Genomic DNA, 17,675 nt, shown 5'->3' with positions numbered 1-17,675 from the left:
GCAGATCAAGTTGAAGTGAAGGCTTTTCATGCTAAGGAAGAAGGCTCTACATCAAATCCTAATGTCATTACAGGTAGAGGAAGGGGGCGTGGAGGTTACAGAGGTCGCTGAAGGGGCAAAGGAAGAGGTCGTGTGTCTGAACAGAAGGAAACTCAAGTAGAAGACAAGAAAAATAAAGGTCACATTCAATGTTATAATTGCAAGAAATATGGACATTATATATCCCAATGCTGGCAGAAGGATAACTCAGCTAATGTTGTGGAAGAAGACTATGAGGTTACTCAGTTGTTCATGGCAGGAAATGTTTCAGATGAACAAGTTGAAGATGTGTGGCTGTTGGACAGTGAGTGTAGCAACCACATGACTGGTATAAAGTCTCTCTTTCAGTCTCTAGATACTACTTATCAGCAAGTTTTTCGATTGGGAGACAATCGAATTATGAAAGTACAAGGCATGGGGACTGTGAGAATTAAGACAAGAGGAGCACAAGTGAAGGAACTTGACAAAGTTTAATTTGTACCAGAAATTGCTCACAATCTTCTTAGTGTTGGGCAACTATTGGAAGGAGGTTACACGCTCCTCTTTGATGATCAAGTATGTGTTATTAAACACAAGAAAACAGATGTTGAGCTGGCTCAAATTTGAAAGTCCCAGCATAACTTGTGTCCTCTTTCAATTAATGATGTTGAATCAGCACATGTAGCAGCGAACAAACCAGACAACTCTTTCATATGGCATGAGAGGTTTGATCACATTAATTTTATTAACTTGCAGAAGCTGGCGAAGGACAAACTGGTTAATGGACTTCCATAAGAAACTACAACACATTCCTGTGAAGGTTGTACATTTGGGAAACAAACCAATCTCCCTTTTCCTGTTGAAAGTCTAAGGAGATCAACCAAACCCCTAGAGTTAATTCATGGAGATCTCTGTGGTCCCATGCAAACCAAGTCGAGGGGAGGCAACTCATACTTCATGTTGCTGGTTGATGATTGCACAAGGTATGCTTTGGTGTATTTCTTGCAGGTTAAATCTCAAGTATTGGAATTCTTCAAGGTATTTAAAGCTCAAGTTGAGAAGTAGTTTGAACACAAGCTGAAGGCTTTGAGAACAGACTATGGAGGTGAATTTACTTCAAATAAGTTTCGAACATAATGTGAAAGTCATGGTATTAGAAAACAATTGACAACCCCTCATTCACCACAACAAAATCAGCTTAAAGTGGATCTTCAAATCCAAATTTCTATCAGATGGCACACTATACAAAAGAAAAGCTCGACTAGTCGCATGGGGTTACTCTCAGGTGAATGGAATAGACTTCGATGAAGTTTACTCTCCGGTAGCAAGACTGGAAATAGTGAGGTTGTTTATCGCTGTTGCAACTCAGAAGTATTGGCATGTGTTCAAGCTAGATGTGAGGTCAGTTTTCCTCAATGGAGAGCTTCATGAAGAGGTATATGTGATGCAACCTCAAGGTTACATTCAAGCTGGCAATGAGGGATTGGTTTACAGACATCATAAAGCTCTTTGTGGGCTTCAACAAGCACCACAAGCTTGGTACATGAAGATTGATCTTTATTTCAATAAGCTTGGTCTTACATGGAATCAGAATGAACCAACAGTTTACAAAAAGATTGATAAACACTCAAATGTTTTGCTTCATTATTTGTATGTTGATGATATCTTAGTGATGGGTTCATCACTATCAATGGTGGATGATTTCAAGAAAAACATTAAACATGAATTCAAGATGACAGATTTAGGGTTATTGCACTATTTTATGGTTCTTGAAGTGGATCAAAATCCAAGGATAATTCTAGTTTCACAGAAGAGATTTGTTGAAATTTTATTAAGGAAGTTTGGCATGATCAATAGCAAACATCAATCCACACCATTAAACGCCAATGAAAAGCTTCAATCATAGGATAATTCAAGGAGAGCAGATGAGAATCGTTTTCGAAGCATAGTTGGAAGTCTATTGTATCTCTCACACACCCGTCCTGATCTAATGTTTGCTGTGAGCCTAATCTCTAAGTTCATTCAAAGACCTACAAAGCACCACTTTGGAGCAGTGAAGAGAATTCTCCACTATATAGCAGGAACTCTCAACATGGGACTTAAATATGAGAGTGTTGAAGATTTTCATTTGCAAGGATATGTTGACAGTGATTGGGGAGATTCAGTAGAAGATCACCGAAGCACCACAGGATGGATCTTTCATTTAGGTTCAGGGGCAGTCGCATGGCATCAAAACGGTAAGAAATCATTGCTTTTTCAAGCATAGAAGCCGAATATGTTGCTGCGACTTCAGCAGCTTGTCAGGCAGTTTGGATGCGTCGTCTACTTGCAGATATGGAGGTCCCTCAGACAAGAGCAACCATTCTCCATTGTGACAACTTATCAGCTATTGCTATCGCCCGGAATTTAGCATAACAGGCAGGACTAAGCATATAGATGTGCGATTCCATTTTATCAGGTGCTTGATTTCCAACAAGGAAGTGATGTGGTTCATTGTAGTACTCACCAATAGCTGGCTGATATCCTTATAAAAGCTCTTCCAGGTCCAAAGCATGAAGCTTTTGAGAAATCAGCTAGGTGTTGTGGATTTTCAGAGCAAGGGGAGCGAATGTTGTGTTGGTTGCTCTGAGAATCCACGTGATGAGTAGGTTGCACTGTAGTTAGTGCTTGTTATGCATGCTGTTTACTGTATGTATTTATCCTAGCTTATTCTTTTTACTGTTTTTTGTTGCTTGGTTACTTGTGTAAGTTAATCGGTGTGTCTCCTAGTTGTTGTTTGAGAATCTAGTTGACTCATGTTGTTGCTTATCTAGTGTCTCAATGAAGTAATGAAAGCAGTATGAACTGAAGATCATCAGTTCAAGTATTTAGATAATCTTCTTCTCTATTTTCCTCTGATGCTCTTATCTCAGTCATCAGTGTGACGGTTTAAACTTCCTTGTTCCCTTCCTAGGCCATGTGCCTCCAATATGTGATTCCTTGGTGTTGTGCTCCTACCAGTTTGTATTTTCATTAACTAACTCATCGTAATTGTTGTATGGCTGGTTATTGCTCTAACATTTTGGGAAGTGTACATATACTCTATCGAGACTTAAAACTTGTAGCAGATACCAGGTTTGCTTACACATGTTTCAAATCCATTTCGAGTTCATCTCAAAAACTGGTGGAACCTCTATTGTTTCCAAATTCTTAGAATAACACACATTAGCAAACTTGGGTACACAACCTCACTTTGCTGCCATGATAGAATCGTTACTCTTAACCTTCGTTATAAGGCTGCAATCAACCCTGTTGCCGGAACTGCCACTTGCTCCTCCTTTTACAAAACAAAAGACAAATGTGTAGTACCTCTACTTTTAATGCACTACCGTTTGTATAAATTAAGAATTAGAAAAGGACATGGGTAACAATGTCATTTTGTTCATCATTTAATCCCCATCGTTCTCCATAGGAAATTTCTCATCAAGAAAGAACCTTGAAGTTATCCACAAAGTGGCAGGGAACTCAATTAAAGTCAACTGCAATTATATTAGGATGCTCAATATCATTATCTAGTATATGTATGAACATATATATAAGTGTTGGATGCTAACTAATAATTATATTAATTAATCATATTCATTGTTTTTATGAAAAGTTTATATATATAATTTATGAATGAATATATTTAGTGATTAAAAAAATCTAATTTTTTACCTAAAATGTGTTCGGTAATCAACTATTAATCAATATATTTTGAATATTAAAAAAAATGTAATTAAGAGTTAATAATTTTTTTAATGATAAAAAATTAAGTGGTTAATATTGGTAAGGCTAGAGAATTTATTAAAATATTGTCTTTTAAATTTTTTTTTAATTTAGAAAACAAACATAACCGGTACAAATGATATTATAGTAATTTCATAATTTTTTTTCCAGTACTTATATGAATTCAACAAAAAAATAGCACAAAAATTTGGTGTTATCCGTTTTTCGACAATTTTAAAATAATTTAAACACTTATATTGTACCTTAATTATTTATACTGTATTGTATTGCTTGAATCTAAGAATTAACCATACTTTAAAAGTACATTAAGAAAGTAAAGGCTCTATTTATTCTTGAAAGTAATAATCATCTATTGAATAAGTATGACCCCACCATTTTGGCTAACCTTTACTTTGGTACGGTCACTATAGTTTTAATTTTAATAAGAGAGTCCAAGATGATGACAATAATAAATAGTACCAATCACTAATTTTCTAATGTCCACTTAATTAACAAAAAATAAAATTGTTAGAGGAGTTCAAATTAACCAATTAGTACACACATGGTTCACTCTCATCATTTGGTCAATGCCCACGAACCGGCCCAAGTTTGGTCCAAGCCCGATTCAAATTCGATCCAAAATCAAATTTGATGGCCCACTCCAAGCCCAACTTAAATAAACTTTGAACTGGATATGGATATCATTTTTAAGTGATGGGTTGGTCCGCGGGCCAACCATTTTGGCCTTTTTTCAGGCTGATCCAATAGGGCGACCCATGATCTGGTCCATTGGATTTATTACTAAATATTAATAATAAAAATAAAATATATTACAAATAATTAATTGATTGAGATAAGCCCATTATATAAGGGAGCTAACTACCTAAGTGGCTAATTGTTATGTGCCAACCAACAACTCCCTCCATGATTTATTTTGGAAGAGGATTGTATTTTCATTGATCAATCAAGTACATAGAGGCCCGATTTTATATACAATGGAAAAATATATATGATTAACAAATGAATAGATGCTAACCTAGTTAGGATATACTTATATTGTGGTGATGCAATATTTTTCTAATGTAAAAATGTAATAATACTAATCAATTAATAAAATTATTTGTTTTTATTTTTATTTACCTTATTATTTTTAAATCATTACAAAATTTAATTAAGTAAAGTTAAACAACAGGACAATCGAGCCAAATCCAACTGGCAGATCATAGCTTGATTAGATGATTGATCTAAATAGCCAAACCCATGAGCTGGGTCATAAGTTTCATATTTTAAATTGGAGTGGGCTTAGCCCGGCCCAAACTATTCATGAGGCTCATCTGATTTGAGCTGTGATGGGTCAAAACGTCAATTTTTTAGGCCGAGCCAGTCTGGCCTAGCCCAATGATAAGAGTGACACATGGTGTGCTTAATTAAGAAAGATGTTGATATTTTTTTTCTGCTATGCTAAGCTATAAGATCAGTGGGTAGGCACTGTCTTGGCGTTCGTATGTTTTGACGGTTGAGGTTATCTCCCACCTTTGGCATGACAATATCATAGTGAGGAGCAAGAGGCATCTCTAGGATTTGTTTTGAGTGGCTTAACTTTTTGAGCACTTGAACTCCCACTCGTGTAAGAAATGTTAAAGAACATATTAGCTGCTAATCATCATCATCAAACTGTCTTTTTTGTTCTTGTTCTGGTCTTTTCTTTTGCTTTCTTCTCTTTTATATATATACATATAATATTTAATTTTGGGTCAATGATGGGAATATAAAAAAGTACTATGACCTTATTCCTCATTGGCCATGAACCTTTATTAGTAACACAACCAAACCTCACTAGCTTAATCATAATACCATTTTGACCCTCCTCTTTTTTTCAATTGTGGAGAGCTTTATTCTTTGACATGGGCTTTTAATGTTTGTTCCAAGTTAACCTTGAGTGTTTGCCTAAAAACTTTGGTGACATTAATTTAACGACAGTGGAGCATGCAACGAACTAGCTAGTCAACCCAATATATCAATTTCGAAACATTGCTATCAAGAAAATATTAAGCCACATTTGAATTCCTTTGTTACAAATCTAACAAATTGACAAGTTTAATTATGGAAACTAATTGACAAGTATATTGGCAGTTCAAAAGTAGAGTGATCTGTTTAGCCAATATTATTATGTGGAAGTAGACAAGATGATTATATGCATGTAGGTTTTTATTAGTTATGTATTTTTTTAAAAATATTTACGAAAAAGGAATGGAAATAAAGAAATAATTAACTGGTTTTTTATCTTAGAAGAACACTGACGATATAGTTCACTATTTTCTACTAACTGGTTTTTTCTCTTAGAAGAACATTGATGATATTGTTCACTATTTTAGTAAAGTTGTTATAATTCTAGCAACATATATAAATATAAATTTTTTTCCATTATAGAACTTTTATAAGTCTTGTTAATGAAAAACAACTGATAAAATGGATTTCAATAATATATATATATATATATAAAATTTCTCACAATATATATATTGACAAAAGCGATGACCATAAAAAATGACAAGTAGATATAGAAATGTAAAAATTACAATAATTTAATGATATTTAAGAATTTATCATGCAGGGTAAACTAATATGCATGGCAATGACGGATTATAACACATGCCCAAGCACCGGCTTTGGATGATGTGGAAATGATTTGTTATGAAAGTTTTCAGATTATCAAATTAGAGCATAATCAATTGATCATCCCAGAGAGCATCATTTAAAGGGCACATGCAACTTGGTGGATTGGTTTCTTTAATCTTCAACAGGATTATCCACTAATTTTTTTTACCACTAGATTAGCTTCTAATGGAACTCATGGAGCACTTTCAAGCATCATTAAGCAAAGAAGAGGAGGAGAAGAAGCTGAATCTCTTATAGCCACTAATTCTAATCTTTTTTATTGTTTTCAAAAGTTGATAACTTGAGATTGGATTCCTCTCCAAATGGTAAATTTGCTCATGAAGAATCTTAGTTAGCGAGCTCAACTGCACTCTCCATTAATTATATAACTATTTATTGTCAAGAAACATATAGAGTGTAGCATTAGTGTAATATATATATAATTGTTGATGGTGCTAGTCCATATTCGTAGTGGAAGGAGATGGTCCCAGCAATGATTTCTTACTTTCTTCACATTTTTTTTATATTTACACTTGAAATGTTTATATTCAAAGGCGAAAGCACAAGCATGCTTATAAACAAGTGAGGAAATGATGGAACATGAGCTGGATTAATTAGTAATGCCGAACTTTATACATATAAATAGAAATATAAATGTTGTTCTGTGTAATGAGTTATTCTATTGGTACATTGAAAAACTGATATATGTCTGACTCACTCAAAGCCTTAAGGTACAACAAACTCTCAGAATGATCTTAGGTATTGAATTGAGAAGTAGTACTGAATGGTTAAGGCCGCAATGGTTTCAAATGGACTAGGACACCATGCTTAGGCTTTAAGGTTAGTACATTTACTGGTGCATGCCTGTAGTTTTTGGAGATGGAGAAACTAAAATTGGATAGAAGCATGGCAAGAATAATCTTGGCTTCCATCATTGCATATGCTTGTCCAACGCAATTCCGTGGCCCTGCTGCGAAGGGCATGAAGTACCGGGTCTGTGCGAATGACTTGCCGGAGAACCTCCCTGGATTGAATTCATTCACGTCCTTCCCCCATATGTCCTCACTGTGGTGTATTGCAAGGACAGGGATCCAGATTGAGAGCCCTTTAGGGATGTTAAGGTCACCTAGCTTAATGTCCTCAAACACCATCCTTGGTAAAAGGGATGCAGGTGGATATAACCTCAGTGATTCATTGATTATCATTTGTAGCTGCAAGGATTGAACAAAACTAAGATTGAGTGATCACAAGTAGTGAATTATTTCGTATTGTTCTTTACTGTTTAACTAATTACCATGTTGAGCTTGGGGAGATGCTCAGCTAATGGAGGCTCATCGCCACACACTCGTTCAACCTCTTCTCGCCCTTTGTCTTGCCATGATGTGTTTGTTGAGAGCAGCATGATGGTCCAAGTAAGTAGCAATGCTGAAGTATCATGACCCGCAAAGAAGAATGTCTTGCATTCATCCATCACAGTTTGAAGGGAGTAACGGAATCCTTCCCTCTTCTTCTGTGCTTCTGCAAGCAGCATTGCTAGTAAACCTTTGCCGTATGAAGAACTCCTTGCGATCTCGAAGCAGTCTTTCCTGTTTTGAATTATCTCCATGAGTAGCCTTTCCACTTCCATTTTCAAAGCCTTAATCTCCCTTCGGAATTTGCTGGGAAAGAACCTGAGTGATTGATTAAATAAAAATCTGTCAACAACCACACCAGTCCAGTAAATATTCAATAGTATAAGTTTTAGATATGCAGGCAATAAACAAAGCCAGTTGGAGGAATCAAACAGCTCCACTGGAGTTGAAGTGAGTGCCCATGTCTAAATACTCACCGACAATGACAAGCATGCCAGTGGTGGAGAGAATACTTCAGGCAAAAAACAAAAAAAAAAAAGAGATGAAAAAAGAAGCTCAAGATCAAGAAGAGATCAGTGCATAGATTTGATGGGGATATCCTCACCTGCTACCAGGAAACCACAAGTGGCGGCTGGACTGAGCTGTGAGCTGCTGCAATAGATTGAGCAGATGTGATATCTGTGTTCCCTTCTCATAACTACAGTCAAACTCAGTTCGAGAGATAATGTCTCCGGCCAACCTCTTCAAGTAGCTACTAATCTCAACTTCATCGTCTCCGGTCTCAATGCTACAACGCAATGCTTTTATCATTTTCTTGGTGCAATCCACCATGTATCTAACATGATCCTGCAACATTAATTGTCGATCATGAGGTGATATGATATAATAAGACAGAGCATTATGTCTTATATGTGATGCATATCTTTAATGACCTTAAGCTTGTCTGCCATGAATGCAGGGGCGACAACGTGACGCTGACGAAACCAGTTATCGCCGTTGGCCATTAACAGACCTTGTCCTATGAAGTGCTTGGATCCCTGCTGTTGAAGCCAGGACTTGCCGGAGATGTGAACATACTTGGAAGAGAGGAGTTCTTTGATCATATCAATCTCAGTTAAACACAATCTTGGCTCACTCCCATACCAAAACATAAACCTCTTGCCTGAGATGCCAAAAACAGACAGAACTTTAGGAAATAATTCATGAAAATTACTAGGTATTATTTGTGTGGCAAGATGTAGACACAATGGCATACCGTAAATTTTGGACCAGAGAACATAATGGGGCATGAGACGGCCCACAATGTCATGGTCGATCGATTCCATGTCGGCGGAGGTGCTCTTGGCAATGAGGGAAGCTATGTCTGTGAGGTTTCCGACAAGAAAGCCGGGTTCTGGGCCGGACACGTTTTGTGAAGCCATGATCTTCTTGATTCTCTTTGGAGTTAGGTAGTAGCATGATAAGGTGATCCATGCTGCTCTTAGGAAGATGAGAGTGGAGAGCAGAGAAAATATTACAAGTACAAGCCCCATAGCAAGAGCAAGCTCAAGGATAGCTGGAGAAAGAGCCAAGTTTGTGTTTGTGTGTGATTGTGAGGTGGAAGCTCTTGGCTTCTCTTATAAACCCATGGAAGGTGCTCTTTAATCTTTATATTTTCAATTATAATGTAATTATTATAAAAATATTTGGAATAAACAAAAAGAGGAGCAACTGAATGGACAATGAAAAGGAGTTGAGCAACAAGTGATTGGAATCAAGACTTGGTTTAAAATGGTTGGGCTGTTATTTGACTCCAAAAAATTTTATGATTTTGTTTAAGTGCTCACAAGAATAAATATGATGATTAAAAGTTCATAAAAATTCCCAAATTTTTTTATGTATATATATTTGTCCTGAAAAATCTGTGTGCCAGGATTTGCGTTTTGTTGAAACGAATTTGGGATATTAAAAGGGGATAAAGAAAGTGTGTGTATATATATATGGTTTAACAAGAAACATAGTATTGTATTATGAGTCGAAAAGTTCATAGCTTGATGGTGTGAAAATTTAAGAGTCTTGAGTTTAAGTTCTGCTGAACATAGTGGAATAACAGATCTTCAGTCGTGGGAGCAGACTCACATCCTGAGACTCATTTCACAAGGTGAGGGTGCAACGATTAGATAGTCAAATTTCTACCCTGTACGCATGTCTTTGAGTCTCTAATTATACTGCACTTGTTGTATTTGTAAAAAATAAATAATAAAATAAAATAATAATTTTATGGATCAAATGCTCTCTAAATCATGCCCATTTGATAGAACTGACTATTTTAATATATTAACGAGAAACCTTCCTTGAGACAGATCTAATTTTCTGTGATGTTTCATTAAAAAAATCCTAATATTTTCCCATTTTTTCACTCAACAGATTTTATTATTATTTTTTATTTTTTAATTTTTGAACTTATAAGATGAGCGGCTAACCACTAACAAGGCAAAGGAGTGCACGTGCTTTTGCTGTAGTTTATGATGCCAACATGCATGTGGGCTAAAAAACTACCCACAGTTTGTGCTCATAGCTTTTACACGAAATCAATCTATTACCAATTGCAAAACGACTCCACGAAGTATTCAAGTACCAATTGACCCGAAGGCAGTTGGTATTCTTTTCACTCGGTGTGAACAAAGTTCCAAAAATATTTATATATGCAACTTTGAAATCATTTAGTTTTTCGAAAAACACCATGTTCAATTCATAATTATGCATAAATACCGGAAAGTTTTGTCTATAATTTATGTACTCCTTTTGGCTTATGTTTGGTTAGAAAAAAGGTTGTCAGACCCAACTCGGACATTGACCCAGCCAAGCCCAGGGGTCAGGGGTCGATGAGTTCGACCGAGTTGAACCGGGGTTGAACCGGAGTTAATTATAAAATATTAAAAAATATATTAAAGTAATTAATAATGATAAAAAATAATACAATCTATATTTTAATAATTAAAAAACAACTAATTAAATGTAATATTTAAAACTTTAAGTTTATATATATTTTTTATTTTAAAAATATTTGAAATATAATTAAATTTAATATTTAAAATTTTAGTTTTATATGATAATATCGGTTTAATTACCAGATTGGTCCCTCTATTATAGTGAAAGTGCTCTTTCAGTCCCCATAATATTTTTTGCCCTTCTGAGATCCCTCTATTTTATCATTTAGTGAAATGTAAGTCCCTCTTAGAGACCTTCTAGGGACAAATGATATGAGAGAGAGGGACTTATATTTCACTAAATGGTAAAATAGAGGGATCCCAGAAGGACAAAAAATATTAGGGAGACTGAAAGGGCACTTTCACTATAATAGAAGGACCAATCTGGTAATTAAACCGATAATATCATGATATCATTGATGTTTTAAAAATATAAAAATATTAAAAAAAATAAAAATTTCTCCACTCACCCTCTCTCTTTATCTCGTGACTCAAAAAAAATTAAAAAAAGGAAAAATTCTATACTCAGCATCTCTCTTGGTCTCGGGACTCAAAGAATTAAAAAAAAATTAAAAAAAAACTGCGGACTCTCTCTCTCTCTCTCCCTCCCGCTTCTCCCTGATTCTTCTTCAGCTCTCTTTAGCACTCGCTCGTTCTTCTCCGGCTCTCGGCCCTCTCTCATTATTGCTTATTCTTTTTTTCCCGGCAACTTTTTCTCTTCTTCTCACCACCGGGTCAACCGGTTTCCGAGTTTTTGGGTAAATCGGCCGGGTTATCCGGTTTTTAGACGGGTTACTCCAAGGACGAGTTAAGGATGGTAACTGGACCGGCCTCATGGCAGATTCCCGGTTTTTCCGGTTGAACCGGCCGAGCCGGTCCGGGTGTGACAACCTTGGTTAGAAGACCGAATTTGTGGTCAGACTTTCCTCAAACGACGACTTTCCAAGTAGCAACTTTTACTTTACATGTACCTTCTTTGTTAAGAAGGCTTTAGAAATATGGAGAAATATTAATTTAAAAATTATTAATGTTATGGTTATTTCCACAAATACCCTTAATTATGATTTCAAAATTGCCTTGTTATTTCAATGTTGCATCCTTCCTTTCACTGCTCTCCGTTGGGTAATTTTTTTGGTGGGGTACCTTATTATGCTCATGCTTCATTTTGAGCACCTTTTTTCAATTTGTATCAAAATGAATACTTTATTTTAATTTGCTTTCACAGGGAGGGCACTGGGGCTATTCCGGTGATTAAATGCTAACATGTCCATCGGATATATGACGTGGAATCCTAATTTCCACTTGACTTACCCACGTGGAAAGGCTACGTGGACAACTTATCCACGTCACCAAAAAAAAGCCACGTGGACGCTAGCCCCTTCTTCTCCCCTTGTACTTCTTCGTCTTCTTTTACATTAGCAAAAAGAGCAGAGTTCCCCTTTTTCTTCTTTTTCTTCTTTTTCTTTTTCTTTTTCTTCTTCTTCTTCCCTGAGAAAGCAGAGATATCCTTTCTCCACCATTGAGACTTATTTGCTATAACCATGACTCCAGCCAAAGTTCTCAAAAAGAAAGCACAATTACCCTAGAAACCAAGTTATATAGGCATATGTGTCTCTCTCTTTCTTCTAAAGCATGCCACATTCTCAAGTTCTCAACCACTTCCTTATTTTCCATATATTTCATCCTTCCAACCCTTCATTAATTCCTCTTCATCTTCTCCATTATTTCACACACACACACACATAAGTCTTCATCTTCTCATCTTCATTGATTTTCATCTTCATCTTGTTGATGGACTGTAGTTTAGAAGAAGAAAGGCAAAACACATGGAGGAAAAGCAAGGAGTATTGTTCCTCTTGTGAGTTTGAGTTATGGATGGTAAACAACCCTTATATGTCGAAACCCAACCTTCTCACCACGGATGAGCTTGTTATTCTTCCTCCTCTTCACCATGGATGGTAAACAATCCTTCTATGGAGAAAAAGCAAGGAGTATTGTTCTTCTTCCTCTTCACATTATCTCCTCCCATCCCCCACCACTACCACCACCCTCTGATTATACCCCTCCATCCTCTCCATACCTAGCTCCTTCACATCCTCTCCTTCCTCTTCAAAATGCTGAAAAGACTTCTTCAGAGTGTCCGATAAGAAGCCAGATGACAAGAAAGACAAAAAAATCCAGCTCCAGCTTTGGTGGTGGTGTCAACACCGAGCTCAACATCTATATATGTCCTTTCTCCTGTAGAAACTCCATCGGCACCGCCAGATCTAGTAGAATAAAGCTGACCTCCATGACTCACAAGTCTAGCAGCGCTCTTTGCTCACGAAGCAACTTCGCTAGCTGATAAGTGTCTAAATGTAGGTGTTTTCATATATATATCGTATGCACTTTGCATGTATTTTGTGAGGTTTGATGCCCGCTTTCGCGCTTAATCGCTCTATTATTTGCTTTGTAGGGCATATGGAAGCCATGGAGAACAAGAAGATATCATTTTGGCAAAAAAAGAGAAGAAAAATAGAATTTTCATACTACCCCCATACTACCCAAGATGGGGGCCGTATGCAATCTGAAAGGGACTGGACTGATTTGGTGTTCTGTCCAGATTTCCATACTACCCAGTATACGGGGCCGTATGGAGGCGTATGCACCCCGTATGGAACGCGAATCTAGGGTTTCTGAGTGCTATACGACTCCCCATACGACCCCCTATACGGCCCGTATGCCCTCGGGGGTATATATACTCACTTTTAGGGCTGATTAAAGGACTTTTTGCTGGCCGACTTTTTGGGGGATCATTTGGGAGATTTTGGGCGACCTTGGGGAGGAGAAAAAGGGCGAGAAAGCTAGAAGATCATTCAAGCCCAAGGTCCAAGGCTCTCAAGGCAAGAAGGCAACATCATTCAAAGGGGAGATCGATCACGACTTGAAGGAAGGAGAACCACGGCTAGAGGAAGCGCTCATTCGGCATTCCTTTGGCGGGGAAGCGTCATTCGGCATATTCTCGCCTCATCCTTCACCATTTCATCTAGGGAGTGTCATACTATGTCTTTTGTTTCATGTTTTGCTTGATTGTATGCTTTTGTTATGAGATGATGACACTAGACCCCCCAAGGCCACCGGGTGTTGGTGAACCTTGGGGGTTTTATCATGTATTTTGGATGATTACTTGTTAATTCTATGCTTGGGTATGTTTGAGATCTAATCCATTGTTTTCATGCTAAGTGTTACACCAAGGAGAAATCCGTAGCTCTTTTTATGAATGATGCATGTAGATGTGACTTGCTCGCATGTATTAGGTCATGAATGGATTAGAAGGGGATACTTGTATCATCACGCAGAAATCGGGTGTTTGGTAGCCCTCCATGTAGGTTTAATCCGAAGAAGAGTAGGTTTATTCCTAAGCGAGATTTCCTTGTACTTAATGCAATCGTAGGGAATGTAGATTTGGAAGAAATTCCTATCTATGTTCGTATGGGATTAGGGGTTCAATCGCCGAGAAATTGGGGTTGTTCTAATCTTGGAATCTCATGGTCCAATTTACCCTTGCATCTTTTAAATCATCATCCATGTTGCATGATAACCCCTCAAGGGGATCCACATCCATAGGCCTTTGCACTTCATTGATTCTCTTGCTTGCTTATTGCTTGTTCTCTCTAATTTGCTAGCAAATCTTGTGTTTAGTTTTATTTGTATTTAGTAGAGTAAATCCATCACTTAAGATCTTAGGCTAGATAATAGCTCGAGAAGGAGTAATAGGAGATCCTTAGCCCCGTGGAATACGATCCTCGTGTCTTTGCACGAGGTATTACTTGGCGATCACGTACACTTGCGGGGAAGCGATCACTAGCCTAAAATGGACCGCCATCCTTGTTGGGGGAAAAGAAGAAGAAGAAGAAGAAGAAGGGGCTCATCCACGTGTCCTTCTTTTGGTGACGTGAATAAGTTGTCCACATGGCTTTTCCACTAGTGCAAGTCAAGTGAAAATTAGTATTCCATGTCAGATCTCCGATAGACACATCAGCATTTAATCACCGGAATAGCCCCAGTGCCCTCCCTGTGAAAGCAAATTAAATTAAAGTATTCATTTTGATATGAATTGAAAAAAGGTGCTCATAATGAAGCACGGGCATAATAAGGTACCCCACCAAAAAATTTACCCGCTCTCCGTTATTATTATTCTTTGAAAGAGAATAGTTAATTTCTCTTTCCTTTCATAATGCCTTAGAATTGGTTTCTCTTCTCCATTCCCTTTGCTCCTTTAAGAGAATTAAGTAATTATCTGTATCTTAAAATTAGCATGTCACTAATTTAGACATTTTAAAATTTTAGTTAAAGAAAACCAATGGTTAGCAATGAATTAAAAACTATAAGTAAAGGAGTTCTGGAAAAATGATGAATATTTCTGAAATTATGTGCAATTATGATGAGGTGTAGTAAATTTTTTTTAATTAATTAATTAATTTATTTTGTTTGCATGCAAGACTAAAGGATTTCCAGACTATGTAAACTCAATTAATTTCTTTTTATTAAAAACAAAACATATTTTTGGTATGTCCAAATTTCACGGAATGAAATTAATAGTATAACGATTTTTGACAAGATTGATATCACAATTTTTTTTAAAATTCTATAAGATGTGTAATTAATTATATATTATTTAAATCTTTTGATCATTCTCATTTCTTTTCAATGTTTTGATGTTTTTTATTTATTTATTTATTTATTTATTTTGATTGTCTCTCTCTCGCGCGCGCACGCGCACACACACACAGTTGTTTTATAACATGTTATCCGAACAAGGGCAAACTATTGTTCTTTTAAGTATTTTGCCACTTCAGCATTCCGACTTGTAATCAAATTAGGGCTTCTACTTATAATCAAACTAGAGTCTTTAAACATATTTTAGGATTTATTATACACAGGTGTTTGGCAAACTAAGTCAACGCACCAAGAAGACCACTATTGTCTGAACTTTTGAACATAGTATGATCATCTCCTCCTTTGCCTTTGGTTTTTCTAATTTTTTCTTATTCTAAGTAAATTCGTGTCTTCTTATTTGATTTTCTTATACTATTATCATTAATTACTTCTAACAAGTTGGTATTAATGTGGGTCGTGTCTATTTAGCGCAAGTGCACACATCAATCAAGTAGTAGAGTGTACTATGAAAGTAGGGTTTTGTCGATTCCGCTAGAAATGAAAATACTAGCACTTACTATCCACCTATTATCTGGCCTATAGAAGCAATAATGCCTTCTAAATTGTAAATATTTCTAAACATAATCTAGCAAACACTATGAGAGCTGTGGATAATCATGGTGTAATCAATCAAGAGAAGAGGGAATTCGAGTAAGGAATCCCTCGGGCTTTTAGAAGCTTAGAGAGAAGGATATTGAATTGGTGACTGAGTAAATTGAACTACAAGTACTCCTAAAGCACATTAGCCATTTTCTCAAAGTGATTAGCAACTAATTAATCCTATACTGACCGAAATCAAAATCTTTCTCTACTCTACATTCCTTACCATTGTACTAACACTATGATCCATGAAAGTGGGATTAAACATAAATTGGGAGAATCATGTGATCAGTACTCTAATCTACGTACTCCCTATAATTGCCTAAATGTGTCCACACTATGCACAATTGTATGTTTCTTCTCTAGTAATAAAGTGAACAAGAATCTACAAGATGTCAAACCCATAGGGACCAGAAGCACTAGTACTATCTACTCACCAACTATCTAATATAACAATTGGAAAGAAGGGCTTAGTTAAAGAGAACCTTATTGGACTTCTATTATAAAACTCTCTAAGTAATCAGAAAAATGAATCAATCATCAAAGGGAGATATACAGATAAGGAATTAGCCAAGGGTTTCTAATGAAACTCTAGACGAGGATAATGGATTAGTATTGATTGGATAAAGAACATGGGTGTTCAAAAGGTATGATAGCCTATTTCTCAATGTGATTAACAACTAATCTCATATGAAGTTCAGTTAGAATCTTTTCTCAATCTACCAACCCTAATAATTCCATTACGGTTTATAAACCTTGGAAGAGAATTGAATTAAATTCCCTAAATTACACTAATCCCTTTCTCAAGGTGATAAGTGCCTAATCCGATACAAGAATGTTATTCTGAGATCTTTCTTTAATCTAACCCTTTATAATTACATTAACAATTGAATCAAAAAGCAATATTTATATTATGAAAGAATTTGTGTGTCTCACCCTCAGATCTATTCAAAAAAAATTTTCAATTGTGCCAGATACAAGAGGATTCCTCAATCTCACACATGTAATCAAACTTGAAACCAAGCTCTCACTATACTCAGAATCATGGCATCACAAGCCTACACAAGTAAATCAATTCCAAAACTAATGTCTAGAAAAGATTAAGCAGAGGGTTCATGAATGTCACAGTACCCTAGGATATTTAGTTCCTCATAATCAAGGAATACATCACAAAAGATAAAGAAAACATAAAGTAAACTCCCTCTATCCCGGAGACTTGAATATACCACCTCGAATCTCTTCAAGTGACTTCCTCTAGGAATTCCTTAGTGACGTAACTTCCTTCAGTGATAAATATCTCTCCTCTATCACCCAAGAGGCTCTCTCCTTCTAATAGTCGAAAGTCTAAAAGGAATCCCCATACCGTAATGACTCCCACCCTTTTATGATACTCGAAGGGAAATTCTAAAAATCATCCTGATCCTTATGATAGTAATGTGGGCAATTCCCTTTATTGCTTACGAGCATAAAATATTCTTACGGGCATAATCTAGTCATCAAGGTAGACTGTAAAGTCCTCTATGAGCATTGAATTTACCTCAAGTCTTAATCGTCTGTAATCTCAATTTTACAGTCTAGGTTGTGCTCATAAGCCTCACAGTAAACGCCTCTAAAAAGTCCATATTCTGATTTT

At 36.3% G+C, this 17,675-nt stretch overlaps 1 protein-coding gene across 1 annotated transcript; it reads right to left on the bottom strand.

Annotated features, from left to right (window-relative positions):
* Positions 1-7,083: 7,083 nt before the first annotated feature.
* Positions 7,084-9,377, bottom strand: LOC120281935 (cytokinin hydroxylase-like). The gene is made up of 5 exons (XM_039288626.1): positions 9,031-9,377; positions 8,708-8,937; positions 8,380-8,621; positions 7,718-8,093; positions 7,084-7,634 (listed from the first exon to the last, which is right to left on the bottom strand). Exons 1-5 carry the CDS (start codon positions 9,305-9,307, stop codon positions 7,212-7,214), a joined length of 1,548 nt encoding a protein of 515 aa, XP_039144560.1. The 5' UTR covers positions 9,308-9,377; the 3' UTR covers positions 7,084-7,211.
* Positions 9,378-17,675: the final 8,298 nt, after the last annotated feature.

The sequence above is a fragment of the Dioscorea cayenensis genome, chromosome 18 (genome assembly GCF_009730915.1).
Source record: "Dioscorea cayenensis subsp. rotundata cultivar TDr96_F1 chromosome 18, TDr96_F1_v2_PseudoChromosome.rev07_lg8_w22 25.fasta, whole genome shotgun sequence".
NCBI classification, from domain to species: Eukaryota; Viridiplantae; Streptophyta; class Magnoliopsida; order Dioscoreales; family Dioscoreaceae; genus Dioscorea; species Dioscorea cayenensis.
The sequence above is the reverse complement of the archived record's forward strand: the minus strand, read 5'-3'. Positions and strand labels throughout refer to the sequence as shown.

Coding starts and splice junctions, on each gene's coding strand:
- LOC120281935 (XM_039288626.1), bottom strand. CDS start 9,307: ATGGGGCTTGTACTTGTAATATTTTCTCTGCTCTCCACTCTCATCTTC. Junction 8,094..8,379: donor TTGTGGTTTCCTGGTAGCAG/GTGAGGATATCC, acceptor TCAATCACTCAG/GTTCTTTCCCAGCAAATTCC. Junction 7,635..7,717: donor ATCTCCCCAAGCTCAACATG/GTAATTAGTTAA, acceptor CAATCCTTGCAG/CTACAAATGATAATCAATGA.